At 47.0% G+C, this 23139-nt stretch overlaps 1 protein-coding gene across 1 annotated transcript in view; it reads right to left on the reverse strand.

Moving 5' to 3' along the window:
• The window catches only part of LOC306933685 (extracellular matrix organizing protein FRAS1-like), a gene marked incomplete at its 5' end in the record, with an annotated part of 57454 nt that extends 34316 nt beyond the window's left edge, over positions 1-23138 (reverse strand). Inside the window, 10 exons of the mRNA XM_079515995.1 lie at positions 7940-8172; positions 8376-8480; positions 11357-11530; positions 12645-12832; positions 14360-14563; positions 15611-15767; positions 17665-17870; positions 20075-20222; positions 22242-22402; positions 23060-23138. Coding sequence (XP_079372121.1) covers positions 7940-8172; positions 8376-8480; positions 11357-11530; positions 12645-12832; positions 14360-14563; positions 15611-15767; positions 17665-17870; positions 20075-20222; positions 22242-22402; positions 23060-23138 — 1655 coding nt within the window. The remainder of the gene's footprint in view (positions 1-7939; positions 8173-8375; positions 8481-11356; positions 11531-12644; positions 12833-14359; positions 14564-15610; positions 15768-17664; positions 17871-20074; positions 20223-22241; positions 22403-23059) is intronic.
• Between the last annotated feature and the right edge of the window lies 1 nt (position 23139).

Genomic DNA, 23139 nt, shown 5'->3' on the forward strand with positions numbered 1-23139 from the left:
TGCTGTCTACATGACATGCTATAAGTCTGTTTCAAATGCTATCTAAGTCTAAAAAGTGCTATCAAGGGGGTAGGGTAAGTGCTGGGCCATGATGGAGTCTGAAAAGGTGGGTTTTCAGACTACGACGGAAGATTGTGAGTGATGCTGCAGTTCTGATTGCAACGGGGAGTGCATTCTACAGTTTTGGGGCCAGAAGGGAGAAGAGTTTGTCATAATGTTGCTTGCTTACTAGAGTTCTCAATCTCTGCCCGAACCTGGCCCGGCCCGACCCGGCCCGACATTTTCGGGTAGGGCCGGGCCCAAAATGCACGATAACTAGTCGGGCCGGGCCGAGCCTCGGGCTCTGTGATTTTCCGTGATTTTTTTAATTTTTTTTATATAATTTTATTATAACAAAAATAACAATTATGTTGTTTGTGTAATTTATTTATTTAATATGAAGAGGGCTGAGCTGGTGAATGTTGGCGATTAACTTTTACAGTTTAGGCTATTATACTATATGTGACTGAAGGAGGAGGAGGCGATGATCAGCAGCAGCGCACCAAAGTGACAGAATAGAACGGTGGTTGTTGAACTTGCTACCGCTGGCTGGCCTCTGGTTTGCCAACCAAATGAGCTGCTTACTGCTCAGCATCAACTATATAACTTAAGTCAACTTGCCATATGCTTAAATGTTTTATAAGACCATCGATTTATCCGCAATAGCTCGTTTTGGAAACGTCGGGGCTTAACGAGACACTGCTGTCTCGTTGAACCCAGCTGGGTGAATAAGCTAAATTAGGCTACCTAATCAACGGTAAATGCTCCATATAACTATGAAAGCGCCTGCACGTAATATAGTTACATGATGACCAAGCAATGTTACAGTCACACTGTAGGCTACAGCTATTTGCTTTACAAATCGTATCGCAGCGCGCTGTACAGCTGAGCTATTTAATTTCCCCATCGTAGCGCAGCGCGCCTCGTTGTGTGCCCACTGCCCAAAATAAAAGATCTGCAAGCTGTCGACAGACTCGACACGCCATCGAGCGGCATGTTGATGGTTTGTATGTCTGTTCTTTTGGTTAGGCAACGCACATTACGCTGTAGGTGAGGGCATATATGAAAAAAAGGCACCTTACCCTAAAAAAATTGCAACAGAAGGTTTCTCAACTGTTTTGTGTAGTATTAGGTGTCCTTAATAACATACTAAAAGTTTACCAAAGTTTGACCATGCGAAAGGTGTTATTTTCAAGATGGCGTCCAAGATGGCCAAAAAATCATTAAAATAGCCTAACTCCTTCATTATTTATCGTAGACAAGTATTTTTTGTGTCTAACCCTATGTTTTTGAGGCCTGTGAATCCATTGGACTTGTCAAAATGGCAGAGATAGAATCAGATCATTGTGAAATCCAATATTTTATATTTGACTCTATTAAAACTCTCTGAAATGGACACCCATTTCAAGTTAAAAGGATATACCCAGGGGGCAAAATTCTAAACTGAGAGATATTTCCACGAAACTTCTCAGGTTGATCAATGATATGAATACGAACATGTTTTGTATTGCAAGTTTCCATGAAATCCAATATGGCCGCCACAATATGGCCGCCACAATATTAGCACCAAGAAAATAGGTTTTGGCTCAAACTTCTGAACCAGATGAGCTAGAAATGCAAACTCGGTGTCTATTTCATGGTTTCTGACCATGAGAGACTCAATGGAAAACCTATTTTTATTATTGGGTGTGTCTGGACCCTTATTGTGCATATTTACAAGATGGTGGCTACCCGAAATAGTGCTTTACCATGATTTCTACCATGATTGTTGACTGTTTTGGCAAACACAAGCAATATTAATCCATTGGCTAAGATTCATGGCACAGAAGGAACATATTTTCTTGAGCTTGCATATTGTCAAAATGGCTGCAAACGTGAAAAAGAAAAGAGACATTACATTTCCTGTCAGATCCTATTACCCAGGGGGGCAAACCACCCCTTTTTGGATACCTACCTACCCCTTTTTTGCCATAACATCAAAGGTTGTCCACCAGAAATATCTATGACCCAATAGAATCACAACCTATATGGACACACCGGTCAATTTCTTTGCTGGAAATCCAATATGGCCACCACAATATTAACCCCCTTTAGCCTATAATGCGGGTGAATAGGGCAACATTTTTAACTGAGGGATATTTCCACGAAACTTCACAGGTTGATCAATGATATGAATACCATAATGGTTTGTATTGGAAGTTTCCATGATATCCAATATGGCCACCACAATACTAGCACCCAGAAAATAGGTTTGGCTCTAAATTCTGAACCAGATGAGCTATAAATACAAACTCATGGTTTCTAACCACGAGAGATATATACTGTAAATATTTTAGCCATAATTTCCCTCTATTAAGTATTATTGTTCTGGGGTGTTTCTTTGCAGAAAGACATCCCTCTGGCTGTATTTTGGTTTTGTTCTACTGTTTCTGTTGGCATTTCCTCTGTTTATGTTGACAATCATCCCTGGCAGGGACGTGCATCGCCAAGCCGGACATCCCTTCACTGAGTATGGATGGTCTCTCAGTGATGGTCCCCTGTCCATCTAGAGCCAGCCTGGCCTATGCCAGAAAATCTGTTCATGTGCCAGGGACTGGAGACAAGATGCAGCAGGAGCTTCACTCCATTCCTGACTGGGGATGCATCACCATTATCTTGGACTCTGGCTGGCATCCTGTCATGAAAGGACGCGATGAGAGAGATCAATGTCCCTGGACAGCCAAACTTGCCAGGGATCTGCCACAGGCCCTCACGATTGACTGTGTGAAAGGCCTTGGTGAGGTCGACAAACACCATATAGAGACCCTTCTGCTCTCTGCACTTTTCTTGCAGCTGGCAAATGGAAAAGATCATGTTACAGGTACCTCTGCCTCCGTGGAAACCACATTGGGATCCAGGGACAACATTCTCAGCATGGCTGATTAGCCGGTTGAGGATGATTCTTGCTAAGATCTTTACTGTGATGTTCAGGACTCAGGAGGGCTATACCATGATGGTTATCGCAGTATGCCCTGTCCCCTTTCCTCTTGTAAACATGCACTATGGATGCGTCCTTGAAGTCTGGAGGGACTTCCCCTTATCCAGATTACCTGGTACAGGTGCCATGCCTCCATTCTTGTAGATGTCTGCAGGCAACCCATCACCTCCTGGTGCCTTTCCAGAAGTGGGTTGTTGGAGTGCTTTCACTGTCTCTGCACTGGTGGGGAGGTCAGCCAGATCAGCTTTGATTGGCAGCTGGGGTATCGTGGCAATATCCTCTTCGGAAATTGAGGACTCTCTGTTTAAGACCTCACTGAAGTGCTCTTCCCAGTGTGCTAGGATGTCACTCTTGTCAGTGAGCAGGACACTTGTCAGAGGAGCGGACTGGAGTTGAGCCAGTGGTTTTGGGCCCATAAAGAGCACACAGAATGATGCATGCATCTGAGACATTCCCAGTCAGGAATGGAGTGAAGCTCCTGCTGCATCTTGTCTCCAGTCCCTGGCACATGAACAGATTTTCTGGCAGCCTTTGATACAGCTACATGATATTGTCTTGTTCATTGACATAGGCCAGGCTGGCTCTGTAGATGGACAGGGGACTGCATTCCCGTCACTGAGAGACCATCCATACTCAGCGATGCACGTCCCTGCCAGGGATGATTGTCAACATAAACAGAGGAAATTCCAACAAACAGTAGAACAAAACCAAAATACAGCCAGAGGGATGTCTTTCTGCAAAGAAACACCCCAGAACAATAATATCTTTCGTGGTTAGAAACCATGAGTTTGTATTTATAGCTCATCTGGTTCAGAAGCCAAACCTATTTTCTGGGTGCTAGTATTGTGGTGGCCATATTGGATATCATGGAAACTTCCAATACAAACCATTATGGTATTCATATCATTGATCAACCTGTGAAGTTTCGTGGAAATATCCCTCAGTTAAAAACGTTGCCCTATTCACCCGCATTATAGGCTAATGGGGGCTAATATTGTGGTGGCCATATTGCATTTCCAGCAAAGAAATTGACCGGTGTGTCCATATAGGTTGTGATTCTATTGGGTCATAGATATTTCTGGTGGTCAACCTTTGATGTTATGGCAAATGCAGGTATCCAAAAAGGGGTGGTTTGCCCCCCTGGGTAATAGGATCTGACAGGAAATGTAATGTCTCTTTTCTTTTTCATGTTTGCAGCCATTTTGACAATATGCAAGCTCAAGAAAATATGTTCCTTCTGTTCCATGAATCTTAGCCAATGGATTAATATTACTTGTGTTTGCCAAAACAGTCAACAATCATGGTAGAAATCATGGTAAAGCACTATTTCGGGTAGCCACCATCTTGTAAATATGCACAATAAGGGTCCAGACACACCCGATAATAAAAATAGGTATTCCATTGAGTCTCTCATGGTCAGAAACCATGAAATAGTGGAAAGCGTTCATTTTGAAACTTTAAAACCACTTATAACCACCTTATAACCACTTTTTCAAATACACTAGTTATTATAATCATAACTCTAATTTATATAAGCTAATTGGATTCCTACATAACTAAAACATAGGGTTAGACACCAAAATTACTTGTCTAGGATGAATAATGGATGAGTAATGGTCTTTTAAGAACTGGCGGCGGCCATCTTGAAAATGACACCTTTCGCATGGTCAAACTTTGGTAAACTTTTAGTATGTTATTAAGGACACCTAATACTACACAAAACAGTTGAGAAACCTTCTGTTGCAATTTTTTTAGGGTCAAACCATAATTGCACCTGTCTACTGGTATGTGGGTTTGAGAGGCAATGATTAATGTAAACTATACAGTAACCTAGTAGATTATAGCCAAGTTGACAATTGTCATAATATTGCCAGTAGCCTATTGGACATAATTAACTGCGTCACTTCAGAGGATCGCTGCTACTTTGATTCAGAAGATGTTTACTCACCCCTGGAAATTGCTGGAAACCATTAGAATGTTGAAAATGGAACATTATCAGCCAATTAACGTGAGTTACATAAATCCTTTATTTCGGCGACTAGACTATTAGTGCGTTCTCTGACACGGTCGTCTCAATAATCCACGGCGTCGCGGCCATATAGTGGCATTTTTCTTTTTCCTTTTTTTCTCTTTTTTTTCACTCTTTATATTATGGTAATTGTTAGGGTCGGGCCGGACCTCGGGCCGACCCAGTTAGGGTAGGGTAGGGCCGGGCCTTAATTTTCAGGCCCGATGAGAACTCTATTGCTTACCTCGCTATGATTACGATAAAGTCGCTGAATAATCCCTCGCGTTCATATTTTTTGAACGAGAGGCATGTTGAAGTCAGAAATGAAGAGCTTAGTACATCCATCTGGTCAAAACTACGGAGAGCTCCTAGATTAGGAGATACGAGGCATTCTTTCTGAGCGGTAAACAGGGAAGTGAACGGCAACGCGCATGCACGAAGAGCAAGGAGTACGGTGCAGAAGGAGAGGCCAACTCCCCAAAAAAGAAAAAAAAACAGAATATTTTTCTCTCGTTTGATATCAATGAAGATGCGCTTGGTGTGTACACATCCTATATACTAGGACTATGACGTGTGTACACATCCTATATACTAGGACTATGACATGTGTACACATCCTATATACTAGGACTATGACGTGTGTACACATCCTATATACTAGGACTATGACGTGTGTACACATCCTATATACTAGGACTATGACATGTGTACACATCCTATATACTAGGACTATGACGTGTGTACACATCCTATATACTAGGACTATGACGTGTGTACACATCCTATATACTACGACTATGACGTGTGTACACGCCCTATATACTAGGACTATGACGTGTGTACACATTTAGGGGACTGTCCTACTGGTTGGTTAAGGTTCTACTGCTCATTTAGGGGACTGTCCTACTGGTTGGTTAAGGTTGTACTGCTCATTTAGGGGACTGTCCTACTGGTTGGTTAAGGTTCTACTGCTCATTTAGGAGACTGTCCTACTGGTTGGTTAAGGTTCTACTGCTCATTTAGGAGACTGTCCTACCGGTTGGTTAAGGTTCTACTGCTCATTTAGGGGACTGTCCTACTGGTTGGTTAAGGTTCTACTGCTCATTTAGGGGACTGTCCTACTGGTTGGTTAAGGTTCTACTGCTCATGTAGGAGACTGTCCTACTGGTTGGTTAAGGTTCTACTGCTCATTTAGGGGACTGTCCTACTGGTTGGTTAAGGTTCTACTGCTCATTTAGGGGACTGTCCTACCGGTTGGTTAAGGTTCTACTGCTCATTTAGGAGACTGTCCTACCGGTTGGTTAAGGTTCTACTGCTCATTTAGGAGACTGTCCTACCGGTTGGTTAAGGTTCTACTGCTCATTTAGGGGACTGTCCTACCGGTTGGTTAAGGTTCTACTGCTCATTTAGGAGACTGTCCTACTGGTTGGTTAAGGTTCTACTGCTCATTTAGGAGACTGTCCTACTGGTTGGTTAAGGTTGTACTGCTCATTTAGGGGACTGTCCTACTGGTTGGTTAAGGTTCTACTGCTCATTTAGGGGACTGTCCTACTGGTTGGTTAAGGTTCTACTGCTCATTTAGGGGACTGTCCTACCGGTTGGTTAAGGTTCTACTGCTCATTTAGGGAACTGTCCTACTGGTTGGTTAAGGTTCTACTGCTCATTTAGGAGACTGTCCTACTGGTTGGTTAAGGTTCTACTGCTCATTTAGGAGACTGTCCTACTGGTTGGTTAAGGTTCTACTGCTCATTTAGGGGACTGTCCTACCGGTTGGTTAAGGTTCTACTGCTCATTTAGGAGACTGTCCTACCGGTTGGTTAAGGTTCTACTGCTCATTTAGGGGACTGTCCTACTGGTTGGTTAAGGTTCTACTGCTCATTTAGGAGACTGTCCTACTGGTTGGTTAAGGTTCTACTGCTCATTTAGGAGACTGTCCTACTGGTTGGTTAAGGTTGTACTGCTCATTTAGGGGACTGTCCTACTGGTTGGTTAAGGTTCTACTGCTCATTTAGGAGACTGTCCTACTGGTTGGTTAAGGTTCTACTGCTCATTTAGGAGACTGTCCTACTGGTTGGTTAAGGTTCTACTGCTCATTTAGGGGACTGTCCTACTGGTTGGTTAAGGTTCTACTGCTCATTTAGGAGACTGTCCTACCGGTTGGTTAAGGTTCTACTGCTCATTTAGGGGACTGTCCTACTGGTTGGTTAAGGTTCTACTGCTCATTTAGGAGACTGTCCTACTGGTTGGTTAAGGTTCTACTGCTCATTTAGGAGACTGTCCTACTGGTTGGTTAAGGTTGTACTGCTCATTTAGGGGACTGTCCTACTGGTTGGTTAAGGTTCTACTGCTCATTTAGGAGACTGTCCTACCGGTTGGTTAAGCTTCTACTGCTCATTTAGGGGACTGTCCTACTGGTTGGTTAAGGTTCTACTGCTCATTTAGGAGACTGTCCTACTGGTTGGTTAAGGTTCTACTGCTCATTTAGGGGACTGTCCTACTGGTTGGTTAAGGTTCTACTGCTCATTTAGGAGACTGTCCTACTGGTTGGTTAAGGTTCTACTGCTCATTTAGGAGACTGTCCTACTGGTTGGTTAAGGTTCTACTGCTCATTTAGGGAAGGGGTTCTCGGGGGGTTCTCGGGGGGTCGCCAAATTATTTAAAAAAAAAAAAAGTTTTCAAAAATAGCAGACCTACAGATAGATAGATCTGGTATTTTTCAATAGCTAAATTATAACATAATGCTTAAAACACCAAAAGGGGTTCCCGCCCAAAATGGGTTAAGGTTATTGTAGCAGTTATTGTATATTGGGGGTCGGGAGGGGGCGGGGCGGGGGTCCCGAGACACTGCCAAAGCATTTACGGGGGTCCCCGGCCAAAAACGTTGAGAACCCCTGATTTAGGGGACTAAATCCTACCGGTTGGGGTGCTCCTTGTGCTTGACGTCCAGGTACTTGAGCGTGGCGATGAAGGACTGCGCCTGGAAGCCGCGCGCCGTGCCCGTGGTGACGGGCGTGTGGCAGATGGCGCCCTCGGTGCCCACCGTGACCACGTTGCTGCGCAGCGGCGTGCCCAGGTGGCCCGACGGGTCGCGGGCCTGAGCCACGCAGCGCACGTGGAACCGTCGGCTGAAGTAGATGCTGTCTAGGACCTGGGGGGAGGAGGGGGAGGAGGAGGAGGAGGAAGGGAGGGTTGTATATTCAGATGACAGGTGTGTGACATTCAAACACTGATACAGTATATTATAGTACAGTATATTATAGTACAGGTTGTATATTCAGATGGCAGGTATGTGACACTAATGTTTAGGGTGTGGTGGGGAGGGGGAGGGGCAAGGGGAGGGGTCTAACTCACCAGGTGGTTGACGCCGGTGTAGGGCGTGCTGTCCGTGACCGTCTCGAAGGGCGATCGGGCGCCGCTGGTGTCTGTGGGCGCCGCCACCTCCCAGGAGAAGTGCACCTGTAGGGGGCAGTGGTGGAGAGAGTACTGAAAACCACCTGTAGGGGGCAGTGGTGGAGAGAGTACTGAAAACCACCTGTAGGGGGCAGTGGTGGACAGAGTACTGAAAACCACCTGTAGGGGGCAGTGGTGGACAGAGTACTGAAAACCACCTGTAGGGGGCAGTGGTGGAGAGAGTACTGAAACCCACCTGTAGGGGGCAGTGGTCTAGTTTTAGTGTTAGTCTAGTTTTAGTCGGCTAAATATCATAAGATTTTAGTCGACTAAATCTAAAGTTGATTTAGTCGACGAAAATGTTTTTTTTGTCGGGCCTCGATGCCGTCGTAATTCATTTAGTAATTCATTTAGTTTCCATTCAGTTTTCGTCAGTGGAAAAACGTAGTCGACGAACATTTTTCGTCTTAGTTTTAGTCGAGGAAAACAACACTGGTCAAAACATTTTGACTGAAGTAAAAGTATCAATGCTGCAAATGTAGAAATACTCACAAGTAAAACGTCCAGGATTCTAAAATGTAGTTGTAGTAAAATGTAGTTGTAGTAAAATGTAGTTGTAGTAAAAGTAGAAGTGTTGGTATCAACATGTACTTAAAGTACCAAAGTCATATCAAGTTTTCAAGTGTACAAAAATATTTTTAAAATAGCCGATCTACAAGCTCACAGTGTGTCACGATGCGACACATTGGCAATTTTCAAATGGCCAAAATGTATGTATGTATATATATATATTAGGGCCGGGACTTTAACGCGTTAATTGAGATTAATTAACTACAGAAAAATTAACGCGTTAAAAAAATTAACGCATTTAATCGCACCTTTTTTTCCACCGTGGAACGTTTCTCACTGGGTGCGTTTCTAGTAGTACTGAATAGGCTGCGGCACGCGAGCAGCAGCAGCAGTTGTTCACTCTACACTACAGGCTACAGCTCCGTCAGAAAGCCCAAAGTCCAAACCCAAATGAATCGAATGAAGAAGCCGCTTATATCGCTTTTGCTCCATGGATGGGACATTTAGATGTAAAAGCTATCGGATGGACGCGTGGATAGCGGCATGGCTGTGTGCAATGTCAGGGAAAGGATCCATTTATGACCAACGTTAGCTTCTATGCTAGGCTTGCTAGCTGCTTCAGTTTAACATGTCTCACAGACCACCGGAGACGTGCGGTGATTTCACCACAGCACGAAGCTGTCAAGCTGTCCTCGATGCGAAACATACTGAAGTAGCAAGCGTGGGTCAGCCCCAACCTCATGTGAAATGTTTCCCCCATAATAAAGTTGTTTTTATTTGTTCTCATGCCCCGCCATGTAAAGCACATTTGAGTATTCATATACACACTGAAGACACTATATAGGCACTTGCTGCTCTTGTTTATCTGTTGGGATAAAAAACTTGTATTGCTTAAAGGGGAATACCACTCATTTTCAACATTTTTCTATGTTGTTGTGTGCACTGGAAATAATAAAGTCACCCCATTATGTGTTGCCTATAGAACTGGAGGTCTGAAAAAAACAGTAACATTATGAAGTACATCTCAGTGACATCACAAAAATGTACTTCATAATGTTACTGTTTATTTTCAGACCTCCAGTTCTAGGCAACACAGAATGGGGGGACTTTCTTATTATATCCACACAACAACTCCAAGGTATATTAAAGGACCACTTCACCACTTTTCAACTTCTCTTCCTATAATTGGTCCTAACTAATGTTCATGATAAAATACCACCATTTTTTTCTACTCAGTCTGTGTCTGATAGGAAGGCTGTGGGCAGTTCAGAAACCCGTCCACCAGTGACATCATCGATGGTGAATCCAAGCTAATAGAAACGGCAGGCTTTTTTTCCCTGAAAAGTTGGAATGCAAAAGTTGAAGCCATCGTTCTCACGATAATACAAATCTAAATATATGTTAAAACAAATCTTGTTTTAAAAAAAATGTCGGGTGTCCGAACTGCCCAAAGCCCTCCTATGAGACACAGACTGAGTAGGAAAAAATGGTGGTGTTTTATCATGAACATTAGTGAGGACCAATTATATGAAGAGATGTTGAAAAGTGGTGAAGTGGTCCTTTAATGACAGTAAAATGTTGAAAATGAGTGGAATCCCGTAGTCACTATTCACTGGGATACCAATTTTTTTTTGAAAAAAAAGGTTTCTCACTGTTCTCGGGTTGAATATTGATATGCGATTAAAATGCGATTAATCGAGATGAATTAACTACAAAGGCTCTGATTAATTAGATACATTTTTTTAATCGAGTCCCAGCTCTAATATATATATATATATATATATATATATATATATATATATATATATATATAGGGCTGAAGTGGTTAGTGTATGTTTTGTAATAATAATCAAAATCTAATAAAAAGTAACTAGTAACTAAAGTTTTCACATAATTGTAGTGGATCTGAGATAAAAATACTGGCGGGAACCCCTTTTGGTGTTTTAAGCATTATGTTGTACTTTAGCTATTGAAAAATAGCAGATCTACAAGCTCGTAGGTCTGCTCTTTTTGAAAAATCGTGAAAATGTGGCCCAAATCATTGAATATATTCTTTCAGCGAGAACGTTTTTAACTCATATCTTTGCTTCTGGGAGGGGGGTGAGGGGGGGACGACAACATATTTTCAGATGGGAGTCGGCAGCCAATTACATATATTTTTGGGGGTCTTTGACAAGCTCGTAGCGCGCCGTCTGCTATTTTTGAAGAACGACTGACATAGAAACATAGCCTTTTCAGGAAACTGTCAGGATGTAGAAGACATTTTTAGAATCTGATCTCAGGTCTAAATGGGTTAAGTATAATGTACTTAGTATATTACTACTAGTGTACTACTCGTATACTACTACGTATATTACTACAGCCCACTGCACCTGGGTCTGGTTGATGCCCGCCTCCTGGCAGCGCTGGCGCATCACGGGGTACTTGGGGTAGTGCGGGTCGCAGGGCGTGACGCAGACCAGCGGGTAGCCGGGCGACGGGCTCTTCTTCTTCACGCCTTCCTTGGTCACCTCGGCCACGTTGTCGTAGTCGGAGAGTGACACCACCTGGTGGAGAGCGGAGGGATGACGGGGGAGGAGGAGGAGGAGGTGAAAAGGTGCAGCCAAGGAAATGGGACCCACGGTTCCATTTCCGTGAACCAGTTAACACACTCTGAGTGAACCCATTAACACTTTGAGCGCCAACCGGTGGACAACAGTGGCGGCAGCTTGGGTGCCACGTGATGAGTAGCGGTTTTGGTATGACGCGGTTTGTCGCCATCTTGAATGCTAATAGCAATAAGCCAGCTAATGCTAATAGCAATAAGCCAGCTAATGCTAATAACAATAAGCCAGCTAATGCTAATAGCAATAAGCCAGCTAATGCTAATAGCAATAAGCCAGCTAATGCTAATAGCAATAAGCCAGCTAATGCTAATAGCAATAAGCCAGCTAATGCTAATAGCAATAAGCCAGCTAATGCTAATAGCAATAAGCCAGCTAATGCCAGCGAGCTAAGGCGACGTCCATCCTTGCTCGAGGAAGAGGACAATATTCTAATCGCGATCAGTGCAAAATCAGAAATGACCTCCGAACATCGCCGATCTGATCGACCAGAGGGGGTGAGGGGCAGGGTGAGACTGCCTTACCAGAGGGGGTGTGTTAGGGGCAGGGTGAGACTGCCTTACCAGAGGGGGTGAGTTAGGGGCAGGGTGAGGTCTTACCAGAGGGGGTGAGTTAGGGGCAGGGTGAGGTCTTACCAGAGGGGGTGAGTTAGGGGCAGGGTGAGGTCTTACCAGCGGGGGTGAGTTAGGGGCAGGGTGAGACTGCCTTACCAGAGGGGGTGTGTTAGGGGCAGGGTGAGACTGCCTTACCAGAGGGGGTGAGTTAGGGGCAGGGTGAGGTCTTACCAGAGGGGGTGAGTTAGGGGCAGGGTGAGACTGCCTTACCAGAGGGGGTGAGTTAGGGGCAGGGTGAGGTCTTACCAGAGGGGGTGTGTCTTACCAGAGGGGGTGTGTCTTATCAGAGGGGGTGTGTCTTACCAGAGGGGGTGAGGGGCAGGGTGAGGTCTTACCAGACAGGGTGTATCTTACCAGAGGGGGTGAGGGGCAGGGTGAGGTCTTACCAGAGGGGGTGTGTCTTACCAGAGGGGGTGTGTCTTACCAGAGGGGGTGTGTCTTACCAGAGGGGGTGCAGGCAGGATGAGGCTGCCCGCCGCCTCCTGGTCCAGGATGGTGACGGTTGCCGTGGTGACGCGGCCCAGGACGGCCTCCACAGGGTCGTCGGGGCCCAGGACCACCGTGAAGGACTCGTGCCACTCTCTCTCCTCATTGGACAGAACCTCCACCTTGAACAGCATGTGGTCCAATCCTGGAGGAGAGAGAGAGAGAGAGAGAGACACTCAACACCATGTGGTCCAGTGTTGTTTTAGTCATTAGTCTCTTGAATAGTTTTAATTTAGTTTGAGTCACATTTTAGTCACTTGGAATGTATTATAGTCGTGGGTAATACCGTCTTCTTGACAAAATTCAAAATGGCCACCTAAACTGTTGACAGTTGACTCAAAAGACAATAAGAGAATCTCCAAAAACCATAATATTTGGTACACATGTCCCTTGGGTCATCCTAAGACATCCTAGAAGGGGTGCCCAAAAAAATCTTAAACAGGAAGTGAGTTAATGACAAAATTCAAAATGGCCACCTAAACTGTTGACAGTTTCTCCTCAGGAGAAACAGGAGGGGAGGGGGGAATCGAGTGTTATGTGGTGTTGGGTGAAATGTGATTCTTCTATTCACACACTGACTAGATCATGGGCGCGTCCATTTTAGATATCCTGGCTTCTACACGTAAAGCGGCCCGCCGTCCTGTTTTCAGGAGGGTGTCCTGTTTTTATCACGTGAGCGGGACTAAGTAGCAATGATAGGGGGGTGGTTCTTTATTGTCCGGGTGGGTAAAAAGATGAATGAAAGTATTAAATTAAAAAATTATCTTAAATCCCTTTATTTTAGATTGTTTTGTACAACATAAAAAATTATCTTAAATCCCTTTATTTTAGATTGTTTTGTACAACATAAACATTACAGAGACTTTAGTCGTTGTTTGCGTTCGATTCCGACGTGCTTTTAGGTTAACACTTCCTGGTTGAGGCCATAGATAGTTGTACTACTTCCTGGTTGAGGCCATAGATAGTTGTACTACTTCCTGGTTGAGGCCATAGATAGTTGTACTACTTCCTGGTTGAGGCCATAGAGTGTTATACTACTTCCTGGTTGAGGCCATAGATAGTTATACTACTTCCTGGTTGAGGCCATAGATAGTTATACTACTTCCTGGTTGAGGCCATAGATAGTTGTACTACTTCCTGGTTGAGGCCATAGATAGTTGTACTACTTCCTGGTTGAGGCCATAGATAGTTGTACTACTTCCTGGTTGAGGCCATAGAGTGTTATACTACTTCCTGGTTGAGGCCATAGATAGTTATACTACTTCCTGGTTGAGGCCATAGATAGTTATACTACTTCCTGGTTGAGGCCATAGATAGTTGTACTACTTCCTGGTTGAGGCCATAGATAGTTATACTACTTCCTGGTTGAGGCCATAGAGTGTTGTACTACTTCCTGGTTGAGGCCATAGATAGTTGTACTACTTCCTGGTTGAGGCCATAGATAGTTGTACTACTTCCTGGTTGAGGCCATAGAGTGTTGTACTACTTCCTGGTTGAGGCCATAGAGTGTTGTACTACTTCCTGGTTGAGGCCATAGAGTGTTGTACTACTTCCTTTCAGACGGTGTGTATATGAGCTCCAGACGGTGTGTGTGTACTATGAGCTCCAGCCTCCATCTCGCGGCCCCCCCCCCTGCCCCTCCCCCCTCCTCCCCCCCCCCCCCCCCACTCACCGGGTGGGAACTTGAGCACGCGGCTCTTGGGGTTGTAGTCCACTCCGGACTGGGCCGATCCGTCCCGGGTGCTGCAGCGGACCTTGGAGGTGCGCTGCAGGTCTCCTGTGCGCAGCACCTTGACGGAGAGGACCTCCACCCCGTCGGGCCCCCCGGGGGGCTCCCGCACCGCATAGGACGCCTGCTCGAACTCTATGGTGGGGGCTGTGGGACACACACACACACACACACACACACCACACACACACACACACACACACACACACACACACACACACACACACACACACACACACACACACACACACACACACACACACACACACACACACACACACACACACACACACACACACACATTAACATGCCGTCGGGGGGGGGGGGGAACACACACACACACATTAACATGCCGTCAGGGGGGGGGGGGGGGGGGGGGGGGTAAACACACACACACACACACACATTAACATGCCGTCGGGGGGGGTAAACACACACACACACACACACACACACACACACACACACACACACACATTAACATGCCGTCGGGGGGGGGGGGGGGGTTAAACACACACACACACACACACACACATTAACATGCCGTCGGGGGGGGTAAACACACACACACACACACACACACACACACATTAACATGCCGTCGGGGGGGGGGGGGGGGTAAACACACACACACACACACACACACACACACACACACACACACACACACACTGACGAAAACTAAATGGAAACTAGATGAAAACTAAGCTCTGATGACTAAAACTAAAACTAAATATACTGACAATTTCGTCAACAAATAAAAACTAGACTAAAATGTCAGGAAGGGACTAGTGGACTAGAGATCCAGTATAAGTCATTTTACAATTAGTTGCATGCTGAAAATAACCGATCTACAAGCCCACAAGCTGTGTGCTTCTAGATCTGCTATTTTCAGCAAGTGTAAAATCATTAATTACGACGACATCAAGGCCCGACAAAATACATTTTAGTCGACTAAATCACCCATAGATTTGCACGTGCGTGCGTGCGTGGGTGGGTGGGTGGGTGCGTGGGTGCATGCATGCGTGGGTGTGTGGGTGGGTGGTTGCGTGCGTGCGTGGGTGCATGCGTGCGTGCGTGGGTGCATGCATGTGTGTGCGTGCGTGCGTGCGTGCGTGCGTGCGTGCGTGCGTGCGTGCGTGCGTGCGTGCGTGCGTGCGTGCGTGCGTGCGTCAGAGTGATGGTATATCGTACCGTCTTCCTCGTTGGTGATGGTAACCGTGACGATGTCGTTCACCCCCACCATGGCGCCGCCCCAGTGGTCGCCCTGCGGCGTCCCAAGATGCACCTGGAACTCCTCGTCCGGCTCAAACACAGAGTCGTCGTTGACGTGAACGGTGCAGTTCTTCACCTGCACGGGACGCGCCACACACACACACACACACACACACACACACACACACACACACACACACACACACACACACACACACACACACACACACACACACACACACACAGTGTGTGAATGGGTGAATGTAATAAAGGCGCTACTGTATATAAATGGACCATATTTACCTTTTATAGAAACATGAGGTTTTTCAAAAAACTGACATTCTTCTTTTATCCCACGATTTTGTAACCCATTTTTCACCCCTGTGTCAATTATCTAATGTGATCCTGGGCTCTACACACCCTCCGCCAACCTGGGGAGAGCAACGGACTTGAACTCATGCTTCCTTCATGCCTGAGTGTCCAAGTTGCTCCTTTACACCTGACAGGGGGGGAGTTTCCCTGGTTCGATGTAGCGCGTGGAAGGTACACGTTATTCCAACCAGTTCCTTTCCCCTCCATCAGGCACCCCGGCTGGTCAGGGGGAGGCAGTATAGAGACCAGGATTACTGTATGTTTTTTGTGAGGGTACCTACCCTAGGGGACACGGGGAGAACATGTGAGGGTAGCTACCCTAGGGGACACGGGGAGAACATGTGAGTGTACCTACTCTAGGGGACACGGGGAGAACATGTGAGGGTACCTACCCTAGGGGACACGGGGAGAACATGTGAGGGTACCTACCCTAGGGGACACGGGGAGAACATGTGAGGGTACCTACCCTAGGGGACACGGGGAGAACATGTGAGGGTACCTACCCTAGGGGACACGGGGAGAACATGTGAGGGTACCTACCCTAGGGGACACGGGGATAACATGTGAGGGTACCTACCCTAGGGGACACGGGGAGAACATGTGAGGGTACCACTACCTACCCTAGGGGACACGGGGAGAACATGTGAGGGTACCTACCCTAGGGGACACGGGGAGAACATGTGAGGGTACCTACCCTAGGGGACACGGGGAGAACATGTGAGGGTACCTACCCTAGGGGACACGGGGATAACATGTGAGGGTACCTACCCTAGGGGACACGGGGAGAACATGTGAGGGTACCACTACCTACCCTAGAGGACACGGGGAGAACATGTGAGGGTACCTACCCTAGGGGACACGGGGAGAACATGTGAGGGTACCTACCCTAGGGGACACGGGGAGAACATGTGAGGGTACCTACCCTAGGGGACACGGGGATAACATGTGAGGGTACCTACCCTAGGGGACACGGGGAGAACATGTGAGGGTACCTACCCTAGGGGACACGGGGAGAACATGTGAGGGTACCTACCCTAGGGGACACGGGGAGAACATGTGAGGGTACCTACCCTAAGGGGACATGGGGAGAACATGCAAACTCCACACAGACAGGCCCTTTCGCCAACCCCGCCTCGGGTATGGGCACTGATGACGTGGAGGAGGAAACACGCCGCCAGCGCCCACAGTGCCCCCAGCGGGAATCGAACTCAGGACCTTCTAGCTGTGAGGCGACAGCACTACCAACTGTGCCACCGTGCCCCCTAGGGGGCGCCACCGTGACCCCGAAAACTGACATTCTACTAAAGACATTTAGTAGAATCTGTTGTCAGTCCTGAATGGGTTAACCCTAGGGCCTCACTCACACATGTCATGGCCAATGGGAGGGCAGAAGACATGTCACATGTCATGGCCGCCTCAATGCATTTCCAATGGGAGGGCAGAAGACATGTCATGGCCAATGGGAGGGCAGAAGACATGTCATGGCCAATGGGAGGGCAGAAGACAGCCATGCAACAAGGTTGTGTCATGAAACCATGTGACTCATTGGAAATGCATTGAGGCGGCCATGACACACAGAACAGAGACAGGACACACGTGTCTTAGGTGTGAGTGAGGCCTAACCCTACAGTATACAGTAAGCAGCGGGACTCCAACCGGACCTTTTCCCCCTTGAGGAAGGTGACGCGGGACTCGTCCTGGTTGCTCCTCTCCTCGAAGTCGTCCCCCACGGCGGCCGACATCGTGCGGGTGAAGCAGCGGACGGAGGAGCGGTGGCTGAGGTCGCCGCTGCGCCGCACGGCGATGTGGAGCACGCTCTCTCTCTCCTTCACCGTGTACGTGCTCTTCTCAAACTGCATGCTGGGAACTGGGGGGCGGGGGGAGGGTAGGAGGGGGGAGGAGGGGGTCGTAATGTCAGTGTTGTAGGAGCAGTGTTGTTTTCATCGACTAAAACTAAGACGAAAAATGATCGTCGACTAGCCTTTTTCCACTGACGAAAACTAAATGGAAACTAAATGAAATGAAGCTACGACGACTAAATATACTGACAATTTCGACAACAAATAAAAACTAGACTACAATGTTAGGAAGGGACTAGTGGACAAGAGATCCAGTATAAGTCATTTTACACTTGGTTGCATGCTGAAAATAGCAGATCTACAAGCTCACAACGCGTCGCAGCAAGTGTTTTCAGCAAGTGTAAAATCAGTCATTACAAGGGCATCAAGGCCCGCCAAAATACATTTTAGTCGAATAAATCAACAGTAGATTTAGTCGACTAAAACTAGACACTAAAACATTCCAGGTGACTAAAATGTGACTAAAACTAAAGGAAAACTATTGAAGAGACTTTGATTAAAACTAAAATCAAATGTTGCTGCCAAAAACAACACCGTAGGAGGAGCCATTATGATGGTCCTGGAAGGTGAATAAAACACAGGTGTGTACATACTGTCCTGGAAGGTGAATAAAACACAGGTGTGTAGTACTAGAGACTGACATTTTGTCGGGACTCCCGCGGGACACGGGACTCCCGCGGGACACGGGATTCCCGCGGGATTCCCGTGGGATGGGATTAATATTTGTATTAGTCCCGGGATCGGGACGGGACGGGAATGAAAGTCAACGGGAGTGTGCAGGAGCGTGAATGACGTTGGTCGCGCTGCCAAGTTCCAACCAAAAGAACAGAAGCACCCATTTTTGTTGTAGTCATCTTTCTGTGAGCCAACACTCTTTTGACTTGCTGACGCAAATCAAAAGAACTACATACATAGTTACCCATACTCCAGCAGTGCTAGTGCTTCCACAACACAAAACCCTCCTCCATGCAATCCAGTCGGGCTGGACGTCTTATACAGTTTTACATGAAGACATCGCAATGCGGCCGTGTATGATTCTGCATCGCGCCGGTGCCGTGATTTAATCGATTATTTATAGCCAGATCATCCTGATGCATTTGTTTCCCCTGGCAGTGGCAACGTTGCAACTTTCAATTGTGATGCTACGTTAGCTACATGCTAACACTGTTACTGTAGCTAGCTCCCTGAACAGCTGTCTGAGCGAATGTTCTACAATACATCGTCTCCCTTCTTTCTCCCAACCGAGTCGCATACACCAGTGGTTCCCAAACATTTTCATGTCAAGGACCCCTAAATCGACATTTATTAGCCCGCGGACCCCCATTTGAAAAGATGCCAGGGGCAGGGACCCCCATAAGAGAAGATTTTTTTATTACGGTTCTAGCTGTGATTCTCAACCATTTTAATTTCAAGGACCCCCAGTTTGACATGCATTAGTCTACGGACCCCCATTTAATGGCATTTTTATCGCTGGGACCCCCACATTATATTGTAGAATCTATGTTAATTTAACTCTGAGTGTACAAATGGAACAACATTTGGTTCCATTTGTACACTCCCATAACATAATTTGTTACAGACCCATAAGGGTCCATTTGGTTCCAAACTATTATTTAACTGGGGACCCCCTGGAACTCTCAAGGACCCCTGGGAACCACTGCCATACACATAGACTTGTACACTGAATAATTATTCATATAGAGTTAAATTAACACTGAGGTTGTTAATTGACAAAGCACTTGTTAACTGTTAAGCTTTAAGTTCTGTTCAGGGAAAAAACGTGTCATAGGACTTAAATTAAGTGTCAGAACTGTATTTGGTAGTCAAAGTTAAATCCAACACTTATTTGAATTGTATTGGTAGGCTATCTGTCTTGAGAAGCCAGAAGTGATAGATAGATAGGCCGATAGATGGATAGATGGATCGATCGATCAATTGCCTAATGACTAAAAAAGAAAAAAAACAGGAGCGGGAGTAATTTCGAGTGGGAGCGGGAGTCATTCTACAGGAGTGGGACAGGATGGGATTTTTTTTAACTCTGGCCCAGGATTGGGACAGGACAGGATTTTTTCTGTGGGAGTGGGACAGGACAGGAGTGAAAATCCACTCCCGTGTCAGTCTCTAGTGTGTACATACTGTCCTGGAAGGTGAATAAAACACAGGTGTGTACATACTGTCCTGGAAGGTGAATAAAACACAGGTGTGTACATACTGTCCTGGAAGGTGTCGCTGATGACCACGTTCGCCTCGTAGGGCTCCAGAAGGACCGCCCCCTGCGGCGAGCTGAGGAAAACCACGAAGGACTCGGACCCCTCGATGGCCGGGTTCTGAGCGTCGTCCATGATGGTGAGACTGCACGTCTGCAAGAGGAGAACAACGCCGCATGTACTAATGCAGGAAGGCTGTCCCAACCATCCCTCCACACGTCCCAGACTCTTCTGCCCTCTCTTTAAAACACCCTGGACAACGCTCCACGCGTCCCAGACTCTTCTCCCTTCTCTAAAGCACCCTGGACAACGCTCCACGCGTCCCAGACTCTTCTCCCTTCTCTAAAGCACCCTGGACAACGCTCCACACATCCTAGACTCTTCTCCCTTCTCTAAAACACCCTGGACAACGCTCTACACGTCCCAGACTCTTCTCCCTTCTCTAAAATACCCTGGACAACGCTCCACGCGTCCCAGACTCTTCTCCCTTCTCTAAAGCACCCTGGACTCTCCTCCCTCCTCTAAAACACCCCGGACAACGCTCCACACGTCCCAGACTCTTCTCCCTTCCCTAAAACAACCTGGACAACGCTCCACACGTCCCAGACTCTTCTCCCTTCTCTAAAACACCCTGGACAACACTCCACGCGTCCAGACTCTTCTCCCTTCTCTAAAACACCCTGGACAACGCTCCACACGTCCCACTCTTCTCCCTTCTCTAAAACACCCTGGACAACGCTCCACGCGTCCCAGACTCTTCTCCCTTCTCTAAAACACCCTGGACAACGCTTCACACGTCCCAGACTCTTCTGCCTTCTCTAAAACACCCAGGACAACACTCCACATGTCCCAGACTCTTCTCCCTTCTCTAAAACACCCAGGACAACGCTCCACACGTCCCAGACTCTTCTCCCTTCTCTAAAACACCCTGGACAACGCTCCACACGTCCCAGACTCTTCTCCCTTCTCTAAAACACCCTGGACAACACTCCACGCGTAACAGACTCTTCTCCCTTCTCTAAAACACCCTGGATAATGCTCCACACGTCCCAGACTCTTCTCCCTTCTCTAAAACACCCTGGACAACGCTCCACGCGTCCCAGACTCTTCTCCCTTCTCTAAAACACCCTGGACAACGCTTCACACGTCCCAGACTCTTCTGCCTTCTCTAAAACACCCAGGACAACGCTCCACACGTCCCAGACTCTTCTCCCTTCTCTAAAACACCCAGGACAACGCTCCACACGTCCCAGACTCTTCTCCCTTCTCTAAAACACCCTGGACAACGCTCCACACGTCCCAGACTCTTCTCCCTTCTCTAAAACACCCCGGACAACGCTCCACGCGTCCCAGACTATTCTGCCTTCTCTAAAACACCCCGGACAACGCTCCACGCGTCCCAGACTCTTCTCCCTTCTCTAAAACACCCCGGACAACGCTCCACGCGTCCCAGACTCTTCTCCCTTCTCTAAAACACCCCGGACAACGCTCCACGCGTCCAGACTCTTCTCCCTTCTCTAAAACACCCCGGACAACGCTCCACACGTCCCAGACTCTTCTCCCTTCTCTAAAACACCCTGGACAACGCTCCACACGTCCCAGACTCTTCTGCCTTCTCTAAAACACCCTGGACAACGCTCCACGCGTCCCAGACTCTTCTGCCTTCTCTAAAACACCCCGGACAACGCTCCACGCGTCCCAGACTCTTCTCCCTTCTCTAAAACACCCCGGACAACGCTCCACACGTCCCAGACTCTTCTCCCTTCTCTAAAACACCCTGGACAACGCTCCACGCGTCCCAGACTCTTCTGCCTTCTCTAAAACACCCTGGACAACGCTCCACGCGTCCCAGACTCTTCTGCCTTCTCTAAAACACCCCGGACAACGCTCCACGCGTCCCAGACTCTTCTCCCTTCTCTAAAACACCCCGGACAACGCTCCACACGTCCCAGACTCTTCTCCCTTCTCTAAAACACCCTGGACAACGCTCCACACGTCCCAGACTCTTCTGCCTTCTCTAAAACACCCTGGACAACGCTCCACGCGTCCCAGACTCTTCTGCCTTCTCTAAAACACCCCGGACAACGCTCCACGCGTCCCAGACTCTTCTCCCTTCTCTAAAACCCTCCCCACTCTCTCCGTTCCAGGTTTGCTAGCAAGCGGACCTCATACCTCTTGGGTCTCGCCCGGTTTGAACTCCACCTTCTTGGAGCTGGGGATGTAGTCTAGGCCGGGCGTGGCGGAGGCCGGGTCAGACGGCCGCGTGGCGCACCACACGGAGGTGAGCGAGGACAGGTCAGTTCCCTGACGCAGTACCGGGATCTCTATGGTACCTGGTGGGAGGGTGGGGGGGGGGGCAGCCGTCAGGTATACACAACACACACAAATCATTTCTATCTGACTGACTTAACCCCATTCAGGACGGGAACCCCTTTTGGTGTTTTAAAAGCATTATGTTATACTTTAGCTATTGAAAAATAGCAGATCTACAAGCTTGTGCTTGATTTATATTATATTCTTTAAGAGCAAACGTTTTTAACTCAAATCTTTGCTTCTGGAACTATGTATTGTCAGATGGGGGTCCATGGCCAATTACAGATAATTCTGGGGGTCCTTGACATGAAATAGTTTGAGAACCACTGACACAGAAACATGGGGTTTTTCAGAAAACTGTCAGGATTTAGAAGACATTTATAGAATCGTCCTCAGGTCAAAATGGGTTGAAAATTAGAAAATCATATATATAAAAATGATACCAAAAACATATAATAATACGCATAATAACCATAATAAGCATACAAGCTCTTAGCGTCGGTGCCGCGTTACGAGCTTGTAGATCTGCTATTTTTGAAAAATCTTGAAAATGTGGCGCAAAATTGATTTTAAATAAAACAATATACCAAAAACATAATAATGATAATAACAACAACAACAACAAAGATGACGATAATGATAATGATAATAATACTAATACTAATAAATGGACCTACCTGCGTCCTCGCCGTACGTGAAGGTGGCGTTGCCCAGGGAGACGGTGGAGGCGTCGTTGGGCCCGTCGATGACCACGGTG

Source organism: Electrona antarctica, assembly GCF_951216825.1.
Source record: "Electrona antarctica genome assembly, chromosome: 12".
Classification (NCBI taxonomy): Eukaryota; Metazoa; Chordata; class Actinopteri; order Myctophiformes; family Myctophidae; genus Electrona; species Electrona antarctica.